The sequence below is a fragment of the Homalodisca vitripennis genome, chromosome 7 (genome assembly GCF_021130785.1).
Source record: "Homalodisca vitripennis isolate AUS2020 chromosome 7, UT_GWSS_2.1, whole genome shotgun sequence".
NCBI classification, from domain to species: domain Eukaryota; kingdom Metazoa; phylum Arthropoda; class Insecta; order Hemiptera; family Cicadellidae; genus Homalodisca; species Homalodisca vitripennis.
Window position 1 is genome coordinate 105,849,052 of NC_060213.1, and position 23,554 is coordinate 105,872,605.

At 34.4% G+C, this 23,554-nt stretch overlaps 1 protein-coding gene across 2 annotated transcripts; it reads left to right on the top strand.

Annotated features, from left to right (window-relative positions):
• Window positions 1-203: 203 nt before the first annotated feature.
• Window positions 204-22,747, top strand: LOC124366141 (7SK snRNA methylphosphate capping enzyme-like). 2 transcript variants are annotated; one of them, XM_046822450.1, is made up of 7 exons: window positions 204-480; window positions 7,422-7,749; window positions 8,515-8,775; window positions 9,768-10,127; window positions 10,894-11,233; window positions 14,701-14,919; window positions 20,613-22,747. In XM_046822450.1, the coding sequence occupies exons 2-7, from the start codon at window positions 7,442-7,444 to the stop codon at window positions 22,059-22,061; spliced, it is 2,937 nt and encodes a 978-aa protein (XP_046678406.1). In that variant the 5' UTR covers window positions 204-480; window positions 7,422-7,441; the 3' UTR covers window positions 22,062-22,747. The 2 variants fall into 2 exon arrangements, with proteins under 2 accessions (XP_046678406.1, XP_046678405.1); XM_046822449.1 differs by having other exon boundaries at window positions 205-480; window positions 7,434-7,749.
• The last annotated feature ends 807 nt before the right edge of the window (window positions 22,748-23,554 follow it).

Here is a 23,554-nt window from a genome sequence, read left to right on the forward strand (position 1 = left end):
AATAATATATTTTGGATAATATCAGTACTAGAGAAACTAAACATGTTTTGTACCCGTTTGACCTTCGTAGTACTTGTATACCCACAACGTAGGTAACCAAGCTGCATCTTCACAACTTTATCAAACAATTTAATGTTATTTAATAAACAAGTAAAATAATTATAAGAGACTACAAACGAAATGAAGATATATGAAGACTGTATTATATATTAAATTCGTATCTACTCGTTCAAATCGTTAATATTTATTTTCTTAGTGAAGTTTCTCATTTGAGAAGGCGTGGCGAAAAGTATTTGGTGGGGATAGAACGTTTTCAGATGTCTTCTATCCATCCATCTATCGCCATATTAAATGGTAGCTCCCATACGGAGTGAGCTTCTTGCATTACCTCTGAGAGATTTAGCTTATTTTGTAGTTGTGAGTGGTTGCAGGTCTTCTTTCAGTTAATATATGATTTCTTTACTGCCGGTTTCTTTAAAGGTAAGTTTAACAATATCTTTAATTTACGAATAATGGTTACTACTTCAATTGTTTATAAATTGCAATATTCTGTCTCCGCTATTACCAATATGGTGGATGGCAATGCGCATGCGCCAGTAGTTGTGTGGCAGACAGAGGAGATTCCCTCCTGGAATTCAACCACTAACCCTAGTCCGACGTTCGCTGAACGTTTTAGTTTTCGGGTGGATTTCTCAGCCTTGTTAAGTTGACATGATGTTAGTTGTACTTAAAATAGTGTTATGCAATATTTTTTAAATGTTAATACATCAAATGTCAACCACAGATGATTAAATCATTTATATTTCAAAGAATTAGTTTCTGGTGACCAATAAACCTTTATTAATTTAACACTTTATATTAGCCTAATTTATTATTTTAATTGATTATAGTTAATTTTATAGCTAGGTTGTTTCATCTTTATAAGTCTTTGTTTATTCCAGCAATGAGTAATGAAGTAAATTATATATTTGCTACGTTTTATTGATTGAACTTATCCTTGGAGGGGGGTCTTAACCCTTCTAGTGCCAGCAGAAGAATAAATAAATTGTATTAATTTCCCCCCAATAGCTTGCAGGGCAGATATGATAATCGGAACTGGTTTTTATATTGCTTATTACAATCATCGATACTTTACATATCGAATAACATGGCTATCAATCAATATTTTAATAAAAATTTAGTATCTAAAATAATAAATTAGTCACATGTTTATGGAATGTCATGAATAATAAAGGAACAATAACTATTGGTAAATCTTAAGATCAGCGACTACCGCTCCGATCGCCGTAATTTTTTGCATACTAACACAAGTTAACGTAATTTCACCGAAAAAAAAAAAATAGTCCTGATTATCGTTTACTCCCCCCCCCCAAAAATTGAAAAAAAAAATTAAATTAAAAAAAAACCTGACTGACAGTGCATTTATTCGTGTTTTTGGTGTTATTAGTTCGTAGGGCAGTAGTCCAGGTACTAGGCTACTTCTAGTATAAACTCGTCTTATCTTATCAGTGATAAACGCGCGCCGCTTATCTTTTGCCTGTAATGAAACCTGTGTTAGTTTTGTGTGTGTAAGCAGTCATGGCGTGATCTGGGCTTGGACTTTGCAAGCTCGAGTTAATTTTTTTCCTAAAAGAGCAAGCAGTGCGTGATCTGAGATTTGAATAGGCAAGCTAAGGTCTTTCTAGCGTGTGACAAGAACCATTGCGCGCCATGTTAATAACTTCACTAATTATTCCTTGTCAATGTGGGTTTGTTTGTTTACGTCTGGCAGTCAATCGAAGCCGTCCTATAGGTCACGTGATCCGCCCGGCCAATTAGAAACTTTCCTGTTTGTCACGTGACTACTGTCAACTCATCAAAACGACCATGGTCGGCCATTGTTTTTAGTTTGATAGTCGAAAATCTTGTTATTTATGTGTTTTGTATTGCCAACATTGGGTAATTCTAAGCAATATATGGGTCAACCTCGATTTTTCTCATATTACAATATAATGTACCAATAGTCAATTAGAAAAGGAAATGACTAGAATTTCTTGCCGGAAAGCAGTTATAGGGAGCAGGCAACTTATATTACAATATAATGTTCCAATAGTCAATTAGAAAAGGAAATGACTAGAATTTCTTGCTGGAAAGCAGTTATAGGGAGCAGGCAACCGCGAGAATTACCTATTAGTGATCAGGGGCACTGACGTGATCTGGGCTTCAAATTTGGAACTACTCGAGTTATTTTTTTTCTAAAAGAGCAAGCAGCGCGAAGCGCTGCGCAGCGGGCAAGCATCGTGCGTGATCTTCGTCTATACTGAATTGATTCAGGCCAAAGGAATGACAGATTCCTTTACCAGATTTTTACGGAGATTTTGTATTGGGCGGATTATATTGGTTTACTTTGCTTTCCAGCATGTAATTATGTGTTTAAAATTGTTTTACATACATTACCTACATTATATTGAAATATGTAACTTAATAACAATTTATCAGAAATTTTTAATAAAAAAATGGATCACGCACGATGCCTGCCCGCTGCGCAGCGCTTCGCGCTGCTTGCTCTTTTAGAAAAAAAATTAACTCGAGTAGTTCCAAATTTGAAGCCCAGATCACGTCAGTGCCCCTGATCACTAATAGGTAACTCTAAGCAATATATGACCGTCTGGCGGTTGCCTGCTCCCTATAACTGCTTTCCGGCAAGAAATTCTAGTCATTTCCTTTTCTAATTGATTATTGGAACATTATATTGTAATATGAGAAAAATCGAGGTTGACCCATATATTGCTTAGAATTACCCAACATTGTACTGCCGAAAAACTGGTTTTTATATGATAGCGATAATTGGGACTATTTTTTCGGTAAAATTACGCTAACCTGTGTTAGTATGCAAAAAATTACGGCGATTGGAGCGGTAGTCGCTTATCTTAATATTTACCTAACTATTAATCAAACGATAAGATTAAGACCAGTGATAGGGAAAGTTTCATTTAAATAGCATAGAAAATGTAACAGCTAAACAGACATCTTGAAACTGAGAAGATAGTAAATCATCTTTTAGTGTTATTTTGTATAGTTTTCTAAAGTTAACTACCTATATTTTTTTTTTTTAAAAGAAGTCACTTAGAAAACAAATTGTGTTTAGAATAGCCTATGAAAAAGTGTTGACAAATGTGTTGGTGCAGATGATTTAGCCTAGTTACTTGTATTGTTCAAATTAATTACTATTGGTTGATTATATCAATGTCAATATTAATTCAGTTTGGTAATTTCGAAGCCGAGTCCTATCAGAGTGGGTTTCATTGGCGCCTTAAGTGCCCCACTGCATTTTCGACGAAAAAAGAAGAAGTCCCTCAAGATTGTATCCAAATTTAAGCTTAAATCACGTGAGCGCTCTTAAAGGTTATCTTTAACTCGGGCCTACTAAATTTAAGCTTAAATCACGTGAGCGCTCTTAAAGGTTATCTTTAACTTGGGCCTACTACTAGTAACATACTTAGGTACTTTGGGATTATACCGACCACAGCAGTATGAAGAACACAAAAATAGAAATTTATAGAAACAAACATGATAGAACGAAAAAACAACTCTTCAATTACAAAATTACAAACTTACAAGCATTTCCAGGTATTGTGATCGGTATTGTTGTCGCTGTTATCTTATCATTCTCGAGAATCCTGATTACGGCAGGCCGCGCGGCATCACGTGATTTGCACGGTACATCATTGCCTTTCCATTACAATTCAATTTATATTTCTGATTAGCCCCTCTAGAATTTGATATTTTACTGATAGGTACTATCTCGAGGGATGTTTTTCTTTCGTCGACATCAGCGCGGGGCAGCACCTTCGGTGCTGCCCCGCGCTGATGGCCGGAGGCACTCGCATTTTGGGTGGCGGAATGTGATCAAGAATAAAAACAAGTTTTGAGTGTTTTTTAATAAAAAGTTTAGTTTGGTAAATGTTTGTTTTTGTTGAATTTTTGTGTTTGGAGAAATGTAGAGGTAAAACACGGAAGTACAACAAAGCGATGCACCAGCTGAACGGGCGGCGAGACTCTACAATCACGTTATCTACTAGACGCTCGACTTTGACCTCTGTCTGAGGATGGGGAGGTGTTTGCGATAAGACAATTCCTGTTTTATATTGACGAAATATTGTTCTACGCTAATCTAGTAATCAGTAGAAACGAAATGTGAAATAACGATTCATGTCTGGGTGTGGTCGGTATAATCCCAAAGTACCCATACTTATTATAACCAAATGTGAACCTACATATTGCATACTAACAAGTAGTAGATATGGATTGACTGGTCTCCTTCTTGCCAGCATCACTTCTTTTTCGGAGGCTGGCGTGAACTTTCACAGTAAATAAAATGAAGTCTGATCTTTTAAATATTGTAGTTATTTTTAGGTTCCGGGTAAGTTCTAGGAGATAGGCTACCGATATGAATGTCTTGTCACCTTCCCAAAGAGAAATTTTGTTATCAGTTGGCACAAACTTATAATAGTCTCTTCCATGCTCAGCCTATATATTGTACTTTTTAATTTTAATGGAACTGGTAAAAGTAGGCAACTTATACCCTCACACCTCTCATCACTGTTTTTTGGTGGTGTTTCCTAACTTCCGTCTAAAGTTAGGGGATGCAAAATTTTGTTGTTATGTTTCTGGGACGTAGACATTAAAACACGTAGCCTATTTTATAAAGTTTTGATAAAAATCATACTATTTTTGAGTGGGGGTTCATAGTAGTCTCCAAGGATTAGATTCCGGATGAAAAATATAATTTGTATATTTATTATTGGGCATTGGAACTCACCTAGAAATTAAAAATAAATAGATCATGGGAAATAGCTAACCCACAAAGTGAATTGTGGACAATATCTATTGTCTATAATAAGATTTAACATTACTATAAAAAATCTGATTTTACGTAAAAAAAAAAAATAGTATTGTATACGTTTACTTTTAGCTATGGTGTGGTTTTATATAAATAACAGGACAATTAATTTTAAAACACATAATTAAATCATTACTTTTAGTTGTCAGTAATTCCATTGTTACGAACGGGACATTTGGACAAATTTGTATTTAAACTTTTTTATGATACATTGAAATGTAGGTGTTGAACCCATTGAGGCGGTACTTATAGTATACATGCTAACCCATACGGCGGTACTTTTTGCCCAAGCGCCTACCTTGGTCAAACTCATTTTGAGTAGGCCTATGTAGTAAAAACTCATGTTCACTAACATTGTCATGGTCAATATCCCTGTAGGCTAGGTTTAGGTGAAAAGCAGCCAAGAATGTCATCTTCACCACTTTCCTCACAATTTGGTGTTCCTTCTTTTTTTTCTTTTTCCCTTGGGGCGGCCTACTGCCATGCACTTAAGTCTCAAGGGCTTTTTGCGCACCCCGGAAACACACCATGAGGCCCACCAGTCTACAACTTCAGCATTTCAACAAACCGCCGAAAACAACCTATCAAGTCCTCCTGGGAAAATTCACCACCCCTGTCCAAACTACCAAAGATGGCATACCGCTCTCTTGCTATTGCAGGGCAATCAAAGAGCAGGTGCTCAGCAGTCTCCTCCTGCTCATTACACCTTCCACAGAGCGGATCCTCCTGAAGGATGCCAACTCTGTGAAGATGCTTCCTCAGGTGACCATGCAACTGAGCTTAATCAATATCAACACTAACACTATCATCAAAATCATAGTCCACCCAGCGGTCGGTATTTCACTATCCCGTGCCGTCATTTTTACAACTTATTAAGTACACTACTAAAATCACATTTTACAATCACAAACACTTTTCTATCAAATAACTAAAACAGCCAACCTAAAACAAGCAAAAACGTCCCGGTAAACGAGTCACGCCGCGTTGTTTACTCACAACACCATTACTGCAGTCAGCTGACGACAACAGCCTGTTGAATATCGTAAATAATCAGACTATTAAAATAACGAGAAGAAAAAGAACAGCAACACATGTTCTTTGTTCTATCCACAACGTTCTCACATTATTACTTGGTCGAAATAGTTCGGAATTTGACCGTAAGATGGAACCACATGATAGACTGATGGCTTGCGTCAATGGACGTCAAACCACAGAGTGAGGTCGTGAGGCGCCACGTCCATACAACGTCAAAGGGTTAATACCAATGTTCTATATTTGTTCATTATCGTAGTGTAAAACATATTTTATAGGATAGGAATATCTAAAAGTATTTCTATGACTTTATTTTTGTTACGGACAGAACAATCTTGTACATTGCACATTACACTGTTAAAGATTATTCAAATTCCTGTTAGTTAAAAAGAAATAAATATTTATTTATTCCCGGGAAACAATTTTATAACAGATAATAATTTACAAAATGGTAGTACATAAAAAGTATTATAAAATTTAAGCAGAAAGTTCTATTGTAATAATTATAGTCATGCATCAAGGATACACACCACACAATATAAAAATATTAATAAAAGTAACAAAGCCATAAAAAAGAAATATATTTTTTTGGCAATAAAATATATTGTTATTTTCATAAACTTATTTATATTTTTATATCTATTCAAAATTTCAGATTATTACTGCTACAACAATAGCAATTTTATTTCATTTTTATAAATATCTACATTTTACAGACGGGACGTTGCAAGTGGGACAGAAAGTTTACCTCAATTAAAAGATCATACGCTAATGTATAAAAATTAATTTATTGAATAATAGTGTTTAAAATTATGGTAATAAGCCATATTATCATTAATCTGGATAAAAACACTAACAATCTGTGGTTTAATGGGAAAAAACTAATTCTATATAATAATTGTACGTTCTTAAAAATAGAAAGTTGAGAAATCTTTTGTACAAACTGATAAATAAATATTACCAGCCTGAGTTGCGGTTATGGTAATATGCCCTGAGTCATTACACAATTTAATGAAAAAACCTATTTTCATCACTTTAGAAGTAGTTCGCTATTGGTACTGTCTTTTGGAGCATGAGAACACTTAAACTCTGTCTTTGTCGTTTACTACTATACTCTATATCACAACTATTTATGTAGGCTATGGTTTAAATGATTCATGTTTTCTCTTAATTGCTGGATTAGAAGGATTGATGTCATCCTTTGAAATCCTTCAAATGTCAGCTTCAAATTCCTTGTTCAAAATCTGTAAAGGTCATTTGGATGGAATAGGATGAAATTATTTCTATAGAACTGTCAGAATCTTACTCTATCAAGTTCTACACATGCTGTACATTTATCAGCCTTATTAGGCTATATGTATCTGCCTGTTTCTTAGGTTTCTCCTTGGCCTTGGCTTCATGTTTCTGCAGTTTGTTTAAAGTTTTAAAACTAAAATTTAGTTTAAAATTAAGACACTTTAGATTTCAGATAGTGTAACTTATTCATAATCTTGCTTTCTTTATTAAGGTCTGTTTTTAGATTGAGAAATGTCTACCGATGTGCAAGAAATTCCTCCCAAGGTCGATACAGTTGCTGACAAGCAATCCCGGCGGCGTAGCAAGGATACGGAAAAAGCCCATAGGCGATCCTCCAACTTCCAGAACAAGAAATTCAAGCATGACCACAAGTTCAGGAAGCGATCTCAGAGTTTCAACTCGGCCAATGGGAAGTTCTTTCCACCTTACAAGATGCGGAAGGATTTCAGAACTATCATTCCACCGACCAAGTTCCTGTTGGGAGGAAACATCAATGATCCCTTGAACTTGAACAGCCTTCAGGATGAAGAGATCAACAGGTTAGTAGATAAGAAGTTAATTAATTTGTTTTATATCTTTCTAAGAATATATTATTTTGCTTATTTTGGCAGTCATGTACTATGTCTACCGTTGTTAATATAGAATAAATTTTTAGTTTTCATATCAATTACCTTTATTAACTGACTACTTGAGATTGTTTCCTTTTACAATGTTTACAGATTATATACATTTCTTTGATATTAAACATACCTATATAATACAAGTTAAGTATACCAGAAGAACACTCTGATTTACTGAAAGGACGATCACAAATGTTCTCACTAAATAATCACTGTGGTCAAAGTAGCTATGCAATATACCTGAACCTTTTCAATATATTTTGTTGACAAAACATATTTTTTCACATGGTATTTAATTGTTATATCCAATGAGCTGATGTTAAGTTAGTAAAAATTAAAGAACTGTCTTCCTGAGTAACACGTGTATTTTCTAGTAATCCGGTGTTGCAAACTAAAGAAAAATACTCTCATAACATTGGAACTTAGGAAGCCTCTAGGGCATCGCCCTATGATTTGATGTATTTGAAATCCACATAGGACACATCTGGAGTGTAAGAGCTTTCGATTGAAACTATGCTTGTAAAAATAGTTGTTTTAGATATCTAAACTCACAGTGCAAATATCAAGGAATTCCATTAAGAGAAGATTTCAATACAGATTTTAAAATTGTAGGAATGTATTTTATCCTAACTGGAAATTCGTTTTTATAAAACTAAATATGCTCAATTTACACATGAATTCCAGAGCAATGAATGCCGTGACTCCTAAGTCATCTCCACTTCCGACGCCTCGCCACCGCAAGGGGGAGATTGAGGTCATCATTCCCCCAGACATTACGGATCCCCTGAACCTCATTGCTGGAGACGATGATGCCACCTATGAAGCCATGCTGACATCTCCTGTCAAGCGAACTCAGAAGCGTCAGAAGAAGAGTAAGAAACGAAAAAATCACCGCTCGTCATCTGGCGCTGGGTCGGGTAAAGAGGATTCAATTGAAGGGGCGAAGTAAGTAAAGAAATTGTGGTTTGGTGTTATACTTCCTTTCATTAAGTTTTTAAGCTATATTTTGGGAGGGAATGAGCTATAGTTGTATTGTTTGTTCCTCGTTTGTTACCTCCGTTGCAGCAGTTAACGATACTGAACATATCTGAACTTCCCTGCCTCTCACAGGCGGGAACTGGGCATCTCAACAATGAAACTACTATGTTTCACATTAATGTATTTAATATTACTGACCACCCAGCAATACGGCTCCAAAGAGATGCTATAATAATATTGTAAGATTAAATTTTAGCATGTGAAATTATGACTGTAAAAAATTAAGATCATTCTTTATTGAACAGCCCTTGTAATGTTCATCAACACTGACTTTAGCATGTTAGTTAAGGAAGGCTAGTTTTTTCCTTTACTGTTTAGATATAAACCATTTCTTGTAAAGTGAAATCGTTTCAATATATTAAGATCAATCAAGGTAACATAATTTATACCAACTCTCTAAATGTAATTGTTTAACCTATCGATCTCATAATGAACTTCAATACTCTCATTGATGTCAAAACACCTAGGAATATTTACTATTATTGGTCTTTCTCTACTCAAGTTGGTTAGACTTCCCTTCAAGGATGAGTAAATATGAGAATAGACCTCTAGCCATATACTTTAGTTCCAGTCATGATAAGTAATACACCTTCTTCACAGTTCAATGCTGTTTCTGCAACCTGAAGAAGGCTAGCATTTGCATGGCACTTCACATTGTTAAGAAATCATTCCAAACAATCTCTGTTTGATTATTGACACAAAATTCCTTCCTTGACTATCAGAGTAAATAAATAACCCTGACTTTCTTCAAAAAACCTTAAAATATTTATAGACTTTCTTCAAAAAACCTTAAAATATTTATAGATAAATTATAACACATGAAATTGGTGATTATAATGAAATTATAAAAAGTGTACTTTTTCTCAAAAATCTAATAAAATTGAATGTATTGTCTACAGGTTAGATGAACCTGATCCGCTTCTTGCTGTAGCACAGACGTCTGAAACTTCAGCTGAAGCCAGTTCAAAAAATGAAACAGAAACAGCTGCTTCAACAAGTAAAGAGCCTCAAGCTCCTCCGCCACAAAAGAAAAAGTCGGATGGTGCCAATAAACGAGCCAACTTGCGCAAGATGGAGCTTAAAGACCACAAAGCTGATCTGGACAAAATTGTGAGTCCTGTCATACCGCAACCTGGCGCGTGGAACGATAGGCATCGGTTCAGGCCTCCGCCACAACGCACACCACAGATCAACAAAGCTAAAGCCACACCAAAATTCAAAGAGAGTAATTCAAGGTTTCAGTATGGAAATTACAACAGGTGGGTTTTATAATATTTTTATTTCCTAATTTAACAAGCTACCACATGGCCAGTTATTGTTTTTAATGCCAGTATCACCAATTTCAATACAAAGTTTGTGAAGACGACTGGATATTTTCAGAGATTTTTACGTGTCTTCAGTGGTATAAAAGATCACTGTAAAATTTTGTTACCTTCATAAACCTTCCATTGTCAAAAACAAAGCAAAGAATTTATTAAATTTGCTGGACATAAATAGAAAATAAATGGCTAACTAACAAATCATGTGAGCCTTTCATTCGGTCCAGTCTGATTTACAGATTTAATTTGTTCTTGTATGCAGCGCCTCAAATTATATTTAAAAAAATAATAATTTTTTACCTTTTTTAAGATAATCTTACAAAAAAATTTAAACTGTGTTATAAGTCTTCACATTTATATTATATTATTTTTAAATCTTTCCACCTTAATTAAATTAATGTATTCAGTTTTTTGTTTTTCCTTCACCTAGGTTTGAAATATAATGGCCAATTTAATGTATGATATAAAAATCAATGGCTGTCATTATTTGTTAAGAATACTATATTCATTTTTCTGATTTTGTTTGTCAAAAGAAACTTATTTTTCTTTTGTCTTAGATATAAGTTACACTCAATGGCTTTTTCTTAAAGTTTATAAGCTTTGCTAGGGTTAAAGAGTTACTAATATTGTAATATAATACTAGTATGGTTGTCTATTTCAAGTACAATATAAATATCACTATAACCAAGAATGTTTTATTTTGCAGGTATTACGGATATCGCAACCCAAATGCCGCACCAGACATGCGACTGAAAGTGTTAGAGAAACAGAAGCATCTGTTCGCGGGCAAGGATGTGTTGGACATTGGTTGTAACACTGGACATCTGACACTTGCCATTGCAAGAGACTTTGGGCCCAACAAGGTTGTAGGCCTGGACATAGACCGCTCACTGATCGACATCGCCCGAGTCAATATCAAACATTACGTCAATTGTGGCAAGAAGGACAAGTACTTCCCTGTCTCGATGCCCATTGTCTACGGACCTATTGATGTACCTGGTGCCAGTCCGGGCAAGGCATTCCCTAACAACGTCTCTTTTGTTGTGGTACAGTTTCTTATATTCTTTATTCATTACATTATTTATAAAACTACTTAGTAAATCTACAATAATATAGTCTTAAGGTGTTAAATTCGAAATAAATATTTTTGCATTGTCTGCAGCAGACGTGTTACGGCGACGTAGGTCTAGATTAAGAGTGGTTGGTCTCACTGAATGTACACCAACAGCAAAGTTTACATGCATTAAAGCTATTGTACAATAGTCTTAACCCTTGGAGCGCTGAATACAAATTTATATATTCTCCCCTAGCGTGCTATTAGCATAAAAAGTAAAATTTTTAATTTGTTTAAAGTTCTATTGGATTTAATATTTCTAAAATATTTATAAGAAGAAAAAACATAAAAACTGATTTTTTTAAAGACTTGTATTTTTACAGATTAAAATATAAAATTAACAAAACAAAACATGAAATTTTCCAATTTCAAAAATATTTTTGTGAATGAAACACTTTAACCCTTTCCATCCCAGACACTTTTTTTTAATTTGTTCCAAAAATCCTAAGTATTTTTACTAATGACATACCCAAAAATCCCAGGCTCTTTTAGTTCATTTTGTCGTATTTTACTAGAAAACCCATAAAAAATTTATTTATGAAGCAATTTTAGTAGTTTAAGTGTTATTAGCTTCCTAAATATGTTATATATACTATAAAATAAAATATAAAACGACATGCAAATATTTACAATAACTTTTTTTTAATAATATGTACTTACTAAAAAATATTTAGAGGATTTTTTTTACTTTGTTGCGTTGTGGATGGGCATAAAAAAATTATTTAACCAAGATTGATAACACTTTACAAAACCACATTTAACAGTCTTCAAAAAAATCCATACTTCACACTGATATGTTGAGAAATAAAAAAGTTCTGGATTTTTTTTTAAACACTGTAGTTCGGAGTTTTCCCCAGTTATAACAACAATATGGCATATCATGTTCCACTTCTACATAACATATAGTTCTAACCAAATATATTGAATGTGAATAGGCAAACAATGAATTATTTTATATTTTTAACTAAAAAAAAACTCCTAATCCTAACAAAATAAAAACTAAAAATTACCATCCGAGTCAATAAAATTTTGTTTTTGTTTACAAACATCTATGGAAAGGATAACATTTAGTGTGCAGGCCCTTTTTGCAGTTAACACAAATAAAAGTAAACTTGTTTCTTTTCCTTCCAGTTCTTGTACTTTTTGCACTGCACACACAGCAGTTTTTTTCTTTATTTTCTGGTATTTTTTCAAAAAATGATTTTGTACCACCGTTGTTTGCATTACTGGCTTCATTTTGATGAGTACCTAGGCCTACTCCTCTCCCATGTGCCTATTTAACTGTCAATTCACCAACCAAGTTTGATATGTATTGAAGCCTACTTACAGGATTATCTGTGTTGTTTTTGTACAATGTATATAAATTTAAGAGCATTCTAGAAATTATTAAATGTAAGTTTCTTCCAAAATTTGATGGTTTTTCTTTCATTGAAATAATGATATAGCATCTGATCATTTCCATCAATCCCTCCCATAAAGTCATTGTACTCCCTTATCATTTTTGGTTTACTTGTAATACTTATGTTATTACCCCTCTCAACAACAAGCTGGAATGAAACCCAACAAATACAGCTGATAAAATTCAACACAGTTGATGACACAACACTAAGAGAAAGAAGTAAATAAGTTGTCAATAATAAAACATTATAGCGTAATAAATCGATGTTTTTATAACGGTATATGTTATTGCGAACATTTATATATAATTTATATAAATATTCCGAGTTAATAAACATTTAAAAAAAATTTTTTTCTTAACGTCCGGAAAACCGGACGCCGGGATTTTTGCGATGTTTTTCGAACGTCCGGAAAACCGGACGCGGGGATTTTTGCGATGTTTTTCGAACGTCCGGAAAACCGGACGCTGGGATGGAAAGGGTTAAAGCATGCAGTGTTTTAAATCGAAGTCACAATTGTTGAAATAATATATCTGTAAAAAATGTTCAGAAATAACGTAAAACACGCATTTCAACACAGGAACAAGCTTACGCGCAGGTCTGGTGGACAGCACTGTCGCCCTCACTACACGGGAAATCCTGTAAGACGCAGTTGGCATTCAGTTGCTATGACAACCAGTTTCAGATTGGTAACGGGTGGCCGAGAACAATGAATGGAGCGCAGTCGTTGTCTGAGGTTCGGACAACATTCTACTCCATTCTATCGGCAGTTTTACGGACTATAGTTCACAACAAAAATTAAAAACTTTGATTGCAAGATTTACCGTAATATGTGTGAAGAGTCATTTTCACCGTAATACGCGGGGTAAGCCTTAACACGTTGACTGCGCCAGACGCCCTGTGGCGCAGAGCCAGATTGAGTTGGTCGTAATTCAGTATACACCAGCAGTGAAGATGTTAATTCAGATATAATCTTGAAATCACATAACTTTCATTGCATGTACATTTTTCACCTCTGTCCTTACAGGTTCAAAGCATAAACTTATTTCAAAATAGCAAACTTGAATTATAATTATTATTATAATGAATTATTATTATTCCCTTTTTTCCAATGCCTTATTTATAATTTGTCTAAGTTTTAAATTCTGTTACTTTGAATTTGTTAGCTCTTCTCACTTGTTAACTGTTGTAAAATTGTAGATTATTTCTAATATTGTAGTGATTATATTGTAAAAAAAGTTCTAATATGTTTTTAATTGTTGCAAATGTTTTATTTATTTTCAGAGTGATAAAATTTGTCACACATTTATCGCAGCCTCCACGACAATTGAATCAGCGAACCAAATTATCAATTAGAAATAGCTAAAATATCGAATATGAAACCATTCTTATTATAATTATTTTAAATAAATTTATTGCTAGCTGTTTTTAATGTATTACAGATATGTTGAATTGTTAAATATTAATTCAAACAATGTAAAATGATTTGTGTGGTATTTAAGTAACGATCGCAACTACAATGGTAATGACCTGTGTTATTTGTCACAAGCTATCAAATATGCATCCTTTAAAATAATAAGGCGTTAAGATTTACAAGTTGCTTTTTGTATACACATATATAAATTTTAACAACATTAAATTATTACTTTTTAGATATAAAACAATTGCTGAACTATACCATAACATGAAATACCTATAACGTAACCCTGTTTGTTCGGTAGTTTAGATTTAATCAGAAATATGAATGAATCAATTGTTGTGGTGGCTACTTATCATTATCATACTCCAGCCCACACACTGATAATCAAACATCTATAACAAATTGTTAATTAGCTTTTGTCTTTATTGCATGCTTAATAGGCATCTTTTGAGTTTATGAGATCTCTCAGAATGGTATCCAGCAGAATAAGGAGAATCTGTATAGTTCAAAGACAACTGTTGTGTAAGAGAATATCCTAAACTTGAAATACGCATTTGATGTAACACTTCTGTCCTGTCACAGGGTAACTACGTGCTGGAAAACGATGTTCTCGTATCGATGGAGCAACCTCAGTTTGATGTCATCTTGTGCCTCAGCATCACCAAGTGGATTCAGCTCAACTTTGGTGACGCAGGGCTCAAGAGAGCATTCAGGCGTATGTACGCTCAGCTGCGGCCGGGTGGGGTCCTCATACTCGAGGCGCAGAGTTGGGGCTCGTACCAACGCAAGAAACAGCTAACAGTAAGTGTCACAAGTCAGATTTAAAACATTGAATAGGAAGAAATAAGATTATAATTGGTTGTTTTTTTTTTCTTCTCCAAAATGAGACATCGGACAAAATGGGATCGGTTATTTGTGCAATGTTTTTGCGCGTTAAGGGTTCCCAACTATTACCTGTGTGTGTTGAGTGATAGCTTTATTGGCTTATTTTCTTTTGTACTAAAGTGTGTGCGCCAATGCGATGTCTAGTGCTTGGCCTAGTGGTAATTATAGTGTTGTGTGAATAAATGTGAACAAGCAGAATTAATTTGTAAATATGATTTATTTAGGCCAAAGCTACATTTAGGTACACTTCCATGGATTGTTACCATTAATTAGTTTGGAATATGTCCCCCAAACTTTTATGACTTCCTGGACTCTTCTTGGCATGGAATCCACAAGTTTTACAATATTTTATGATTGTTTCATCTCTAAATCACCCCTGAATCACTGCGTCTACCAGTTTTGTTTTTTGTCATACAGTCCCATTTTTTGCAGGCTGGCTTTACATATTGCCCACAAATTCTCAATAGGATTAAGATCAGGTGAATTCCCAGGAAAATCCAGACGGGTAATATTATTATCCTTGAAGTGTTTCATCATACATAGTCTTTGATACGCAGCACGAAGAGTCTTGTTGAAAAATTCCAGTCCCTTTGGCCTGGACTTCCCTGCTCATCAGACCTTCAATAGGAATAAGAGTGCCAGTTTGTGAGTATGAAAAACAGTCCTAGAACATTTTCTTGGTGGGATGTTTAACTGTTTGGTTAAAATGGCTAGCAGAAAGTGATTCATTGGCTGCCTTTCGAACGAATTTTAATAACTGACACTGCATAAGGAAGTCTGTCTCATCAGAAAATAACAATTTTCTCCAATCTTCTACGCTCCAGTGAGCTATTTTTTGCCCCATTTAGACGTTTTTTCATCATAGGCGCTGTCCTCTGCACTTTAGTGTTATGATCGTTTCTCTTTTCCTAGGTGTGATATCCATATTAATAAACAGCACAGTTTTTACAAAATCTATGAAAATAACGAAAACTTGCATACATAACCTAAGATATAACGAAATGTAATACTAATGTAACACAAAGCATGTTTTTAGAAAAATATGTCAGGTTTTGAGGTTATTATATTTTCTTGAATAAAACCGCTAACAGAATATGCACAGCAGGTGTGCCAACATATGAAAACTGAATTTCAACCTCTGTTCTCATTAATTTACACAATACTGTATGTGTTGTCAAGTGAGACCCAGGATGTAAAGTTATATAATGTTTATTCTTTTGCTTGTTGCCACACTGAGCAATGTAGCAACCATGCAAACATGTTTGACAAAGTTCTAGTGTATTCCAGTGGTACAAAATACTTTTTGGCTTTATAAATTTTAAAAATACAACACTTGCGAGTTATATCTGTACAAAGATATATCAAGTAATCCAGCTCTTCTAAAAGAGGTCTCTTTTTTATTTACATGCTATAAAACAGGATTTATCCTAATAGTATTATAGCAGTTCACAAAAATTCCAAAACAGACATCAGTGGCTTGAGTTATAGCTCAAGTCCATAGCACAATTCTTTACTTTTGGCACACAAATAATAATAAACACAACCTTTGAAAACTTGTCATAAAGAATAAATATTTGTACAAAATATATAAATAAACTATATTGTCTTGAAGATCATTAACAAAATTCAATGCTATTGTCTAGTGTTATATTGAATTGTGAAATTTTATTTTACCCTCAGATTGTAAAATTAGAAGAAACATGATAGCCAACATTTTCAGAGAGCCATTTTTTAGAAAATCAATCGTGGAAGTGTATTTTTCCGAGCCTGGGATTGGCGGCATGTGTGAAAAATCAAAATATAGTTGTGCATGGCCTTGTGCTGCCGCAGCATAGCAGTTCTTACTAGTATATAAATTTTAATAAAAACCTACTTAAATACCATTTAATAGAATGGCATATATGCTAATTTTTTATAAGGATACATAATTTTCTGTAAATTTTGTAGAGTTCCATCTACAAAATACTTATTGCAATAATGAATGCAACTTTCCACTGTTCCTACTTTAAGAAATAAATTTGGAACTGTTATTATTTATTTTTTTAATTATTTGTTGTCAACAGAAGTAAGGTTTCTTTACAGCAAAAATTGTATCACGGTTAAAAATGGTTACCATTAGAATTTTTTTTAATCCTTGCATTTTGGCAACAAACATCTCTACAGGTAAAATATGTATAATACTAGTAATATCAGCTTATTCAGGGGTACAAGGTGGATATTACCCCTTTAGCGCTGGGCCAAAAAGATATTTTCGTACCTTTTATGTCTGTTAGCAGAGAAATAAATTTCCTCCGTAAAAACAGCCAGAAAGTAAGTGTACTCAATTTATGTAGGGTTCAAAAAAATTTATTAAAACGAAAACATACTTGGTTACACTTGTTCATATGTAAGTTATTTTTCAACATAGTCACCATCCCTCTCAATGCAAGTGGTGAGCCGCGGGGTCAATTTTTTTATGCCTGCCTCGAAGAAGTCTCCCACATTTCTTTCACCCATTTCTCCACTTCTTCCTTCACCTCCTCGTCCGGTGAAGACTTGTTTCCACTCATGTGCACCTTGAGGGAAGTGAAGAGATGGAAATCTGAAGGGGCCAGGTCAGGGGCATACGGGGGTAGTTCAAAACGTCCCATCCAAAAGAGTCCAGGAGTTGCTTCGTGGCATTGGCCGTGTGAGGTCTAGCGTTGTCGTGCAGCAGGCAGACTCCCTTCGTCAGCATGCCCTCCTTTTATTCTGAATCACCTTTTTCAATTTTTTTAGTGTCTCACAATATCTTGCCTTGTTGATGGCCTCCCCGTGAGGCAGATATTCAATCAAATTATGCCTTTATGGTCTCAAAACACGGATGCCATGATTGTTTGGCTGAAATTGTGGTTTTGAATTTCTTGGTGGAGGGTGACAAGGTGTGACGCCATTGTTGAGACTGCCTCTTAGTTTCAGGCGTGTAGTGGGCAACCCAGTTTCGTCTCCAGTAACAATAGAGTAGAGAAAATCATCGCCTTCGAGTCCGTAGTGTTCCAAAAACTCTTTGGAGCTCTGCACTCGATTCAACTTGTGTTGTTCTGTCAACTATTTTGGGACCCACCTCGCAGACAATTTCCGATATCCGAAAGTTTCTGTGATTGTTTCGTGTATCAGGGATCTGGAGATTTGCGGAAACATCGCAGAAAGTTCAACTAACGTCAATCTGCGATCGTCACAGACCGCAGTCTCGATTTTTTTCCACAAGTTCGTCCGTCACAATTGAAGGTCTTCCACTTCTCTGATCTTCGTGCACGGAAGTACGGCCATTTTTAAACTCGCAACACCACTTTTACACGCTCGTACAATTCATAGCTCCATTACCGTAAATACCTCATTATAAATTTCAACCAGAGCTTTTCCCTTCACAACCAGGTAGCAAATTTCGCACTTGGCAGAAGATACGGTCAACATTTTTCGCAAGAGATGCTACTGCGTCAAGAGTTTTCAACACACTAACCTCGGATTGGTTTCGTTTTAAAGAGGAGGGGTCAGGCTATGTGGCAGTGTTTCCAACATGTCGAAAAAGTATTCCCTACAGCTGTGAGAGTACCAGTACACTTACTTTCTGGATCTGCCTTATATAAAACAAATCTTATATTTAAATTTAATTTAATTTTAAAATTAAAAAAAAAACATTAATTACAGTTTTTTTTTAGTTTCACATGAGAAATAGCACTTTGAAAAATTATTCCACTATAAAACATAATATCAATTGAAAGAGAAAATGATACTAGCATGACAAATTTTAACCCTTTGTACACCACTAACAAATCCATTAAACTTTCCTATATCACCATGACAAGTAAAAACATTTTGTTTCTTTAAATTCAAAGCTAATTTTTATTGTAACTACATTATAAAAGGTAAAAGCAAAAAAAATCAAACAGGGCAGTTTACTTAAAATTAACGTATTTATTGATAAAAATTAAAAAGAACTATTTACAAAACTGTTTATATTAAATAAATTTGAATTTCATTGTAAAATTTAAGTAAACTGAAAAGTTTAGTTACATTTTACTATAAAACAAGATAAATATTTCAAACTAATCACAACACTACCACACGATGGAGAATAATAACGAGAAACATAGTAGACTTGCACTCGTGACAATTGAGAAAGCAGTAATACACACCACAGATGTTTGGTTATGGCTCTGTAGGAGACGCAGAACTGACAAGCAGGTGGTCGGAGTTAGTCAAAGTGCACTCTCCTCCTCCTGCCCATAAATACTTCCTTGACAACCGCGATAAAAGCAGAGCATCTATAATATCGGATATAACTGTATTTGGCGTGTTGGTCAAAGTCTACTATTCTCATATATCCATCTACAGCATGGGAAGGGATAATTAACATTTAAAACTGTAAAAGTTATTTTGATTTTTAGAAAGCTACATTTTTACATTTTTTTGTTATTTACACTAAATTTTAAACTAAACATCTAACTAATCTTACAATATTGCTATAAATATTTGTTTTCTTATAATTTATTTAGTTCATTCTGATTGTTTATAAACTGACAAATTTATTACGTGTTAAAAATCATAACTGTAGAATTTTTACTGTGAACATCTGTATAGACATGGACTTAGACATTCTTTGGCATTTTTTCTATATTCTTATATACAGACAATGGCATTTATGTGTAGTTTTTCAATTGTTCCTGCAAATCGGACATTGGGTTAAAATGATACTTTACATTTCTTAAATTTTATATTATTAAGAATTCAAGTACATTTTTTATTATAACTGATTTATGAGAGAAATTTGAAATTAGTTGCTTTCACTCGAACACTAAGAATGGCTTGCATCACGTCAAGAAAGTTCATTCTCAGAATTACGATATTTAGAAAATACAAGGGTAGTTTTAACTCATACATTTAATTATTTATTGAACTTCCCCCTATTATTATCATAACCTATACTGGGATGGATATGATGTAAATATCAGTAGAAATAAAATAAATATGATTGTCAATGCATATCTTGATGTTGTGGGTCTACAATTTCCATTTATGCTACTCATAAAAAGTCACGGTCGAAAATTAAGAGATCAGTGCGGGGGTAAAAGGAGGGGTGATTTCCTTCCCTCTTGTGAATTCTTGAGTCTTGTTTTTTTCACTTGTACATATATGTATTTGTTTACACATACTTATAGTATATAAAGTGTATCAGAAACAATAATTAAAAGTTCTATATATCGGGACTTAAGTCGTGTTATGATCATTAATCGTTTGATTTATATTTTTGTAGATAACGTTCTGTTTGGATTATACTGCACAGTTCATTACCACTATAACATGCACATTCTTAAATTTTTCCACAATAACCAACAATAACTATTCTTGAGAAATCTGTTTTTATTAATTTGTTTTCAGTAGAAAATAAAAATTTAATCTACCATTCCCTATAAATATATGTAAATTTTAATTGAGAAAAAGTACAATGTTTACTTTGAAACATTTTTTTTTGTTTAGTTTCAATTAGTTCAAATTAATGAGACCCTGTATATTATTATAATAATTGATTAGAATATAAGAAATTAATTTCTTACATCCCCAACTATATTAACACTGTGTTGTGTTTTTAGGCTGAAACATGGAAGAATTTCCACAATACAGAACTATTTCCTCATAAGTTCACCCAGTTCTTGCTGTCTGAAGTGGGGTTCAGCTCGTGTGAGGTAATCGGCACCTCCCTGCATCAGAGTAGAGGCTTCCAGCGACCGATCAAGCTGTTCGTCAAAGAGGATCCATCCTTCGACACCCCTGGGTACAGTGCCAACACTCCCAAGTACTATAGGGACACGCCCGGTCGCATCCAACCTTTCGCTAATCATGGCAGTAGTTACCGGGTGCCAGACAGTGTGCACTTTCCATTTGACGACTTCAGTGGTGACAGCAGCTTCGCTTACGGTACTCCTAGTTCATTCAATTCGCCTGAAAGTGGCTTCTCCGAGGGGCTTCACTCTCAGAGGTATGTGCCAAGGGTTGGACCAATGGTCGGGGATGACATCTTTTTGGAACCAGGAAATGCTCAGAACGGAAGGCAATTACCAGCGGACCCTCCAAACTCAGTAGACCGGATGGAAACTCCAAGCTTCTCGGGAGACAGAATTGAAACTCCAAGCTTCTCGGGAGACAGAATTGAAACTCCAAGCTTCTCGGGAGACAGAATTGAAACTCCAAGCTTCTCAGGAGACCGAATGGAAGCTCCAAGCTTCTCAAGAGACCAAATGGAAACTCCAAGCTTCTCGGGAGACAGAATGGATACTCCTACATACTCAGGTGAACATACGAGTACTCCAACCTTCTTGGAAGGATCTTCACAAACTCCCAGCTATTCTGAAGATCCTGGTAAAACGCCAAATTACTTAGGAGAATCGAGACCTACATCGGGAACTAAGTTTGACGTATCTGAAGAAGATAGCACCAATCTGTCCTCATCGGGCTCTAGCAGCCGGGAGACAAATTCGGAAGAAAACATTGATAAATATGAAGATGACAAAGAAGAAGAGAAAGAAAATGTGATAGAAACTAGTGTTGAAGAGAGCGAGGTTTGTGACAGGTCTGAATCTGAGCGGCAACTTGAAAATAAGAGTGAAAGTGATACCACCACTACACCATCTAGGAGTGAAAGTGATACTAACACTACACCATCTAGGAGTGAAAGTGATACCACCACTACATCATCTAGGAGTGAAAGTGATACTACCACTAAATCATCTAGGAGTGAAAGTGGTACCACCACTACATCATCTAGGAGTGAAAGTGATACTACCACTAAATCATCTAGGAGTGAAAGTGGTACCACCACTACACCATCTGATGAAAGCAGTGTCAGAATGGATGAAGTTACAATCACTGAGAGACAATCATCTAGCACTGGTGATAACGTTGAAATTCAAAATAGTGAGACAACATCGACGACAATTGTTTCCAATGATGAGTTACTTAAGGGTGATGAATCTGATTTGAAACAAAGTGAACTGAATGCTGAACTCGATTCAGAAAAATCTAAGAATGAAACAGATGGTTAATCTGAACATACGATTGTGATTTACGACTAGGGTTATATCTTTTGAAAAGAAATGAGAGCTAATGGATTCCAAAGAAAAATTTTTATATTGAAAAACGATAGCATAGTTTTGTGCAGATTACACTTAATTTGTAAAAAATTTACTTATTAACTATAAGCTGAAAAAAGCTGTTCCCATCTTATTTTTTTTTTTTTGTTTTATTGTAAATATGAAAATATATTTTAATAATTTATTTCAATATAAAGAAATGTAAATATTATGTTATTAGTCGTATGTTCTTGTTACCTTATACCTGTTGTAATATTTAATCTTGTCATACAGTAAGAATTCAGTTTGAATATATTGTGTGAATAACTTTAGTGGTGACTTATGGTCACTTTGTCAAAAGGCTGTTCGTGTTTGAATGATGTCAAACTAAAAAAAGTGCTTTCTAATAAGTTGTATTTTTAATAAAAAATATAAACAGAATGATAGTAAATCATTCCTTTTTATTTTGTTATTGATAAGAAGTTAAATTTTTATTTTTATTGTAATCTTTTCCGTAACATGCTTAGTTGATTGAATTGCTATTGGTTATTAAATTTTAGTTGGGCTATTTTGCTGAATTCATTTGTTAATGTAAATGCTGACTATTAATTTATGTACAATTGAATTATTAAAATATAAATTTATTTGTTAAAATTGTACCAGTATCCTTCAATTCCCAGATAATTAGATGCATAATCTTTTGGAATTAGTAATAAACTTGAAGTTGTAAGATTTAAAATGGGCATTAGTAGAAATTTAGATTGATTATAACATTTACAACTGTAGATCGGTCATTAACAACAGTGTTTATTGAGAATGGTGATTGTATTTTTATGGTATTGATTGTGCCATTATTGCAACCCATAGGCTTCTGTTAAATATAATCAAATGTTTTGAAAAACAGCAAGAAAATTCATATGGAGGTAACACTTATTACATTTTAAGATTACACATTATAAAAAAAACCCAAATGTGATTCTAGATATATTACGAGGGTCGTCCAGAAAGTAAAGAACGTTTTGTTATAAGTCAATAAAAACAAAAGATAAGAGCATGAACATTTATTTATAAATACTTATAAACTTACTCTATTTTTCTACAAAATCGCCGGAACTGTCAAGGCACTTGTTGTAGCGTGGCACCAGTTTTTCTATACCGACGTTATACTGTTCTGCCGCCAAGGAATGAAGCCACGTTTTTACTCCTTCTTTGAGGTCTTCGTCACTCAAAAAGTTTTTTCCGCCTAAAAACACTTTCAACTTTGGAAACAAGTGATAGTCACTCGGAGCCAGATCTGGACTATACGGAGGGTGTCCGAAGATTTGCCATTTGAAAGAATTGAGTTCTGCTTTGGTTCGTGCACTGCAATGAGGCCGAGCATTGTCGTGGATCAGCACCACTTTCGACGACAGCATTCCGCATCGTTTGTTCTGAATAGCGCGGCGAAGCCGATGCAAGGTCTCGAT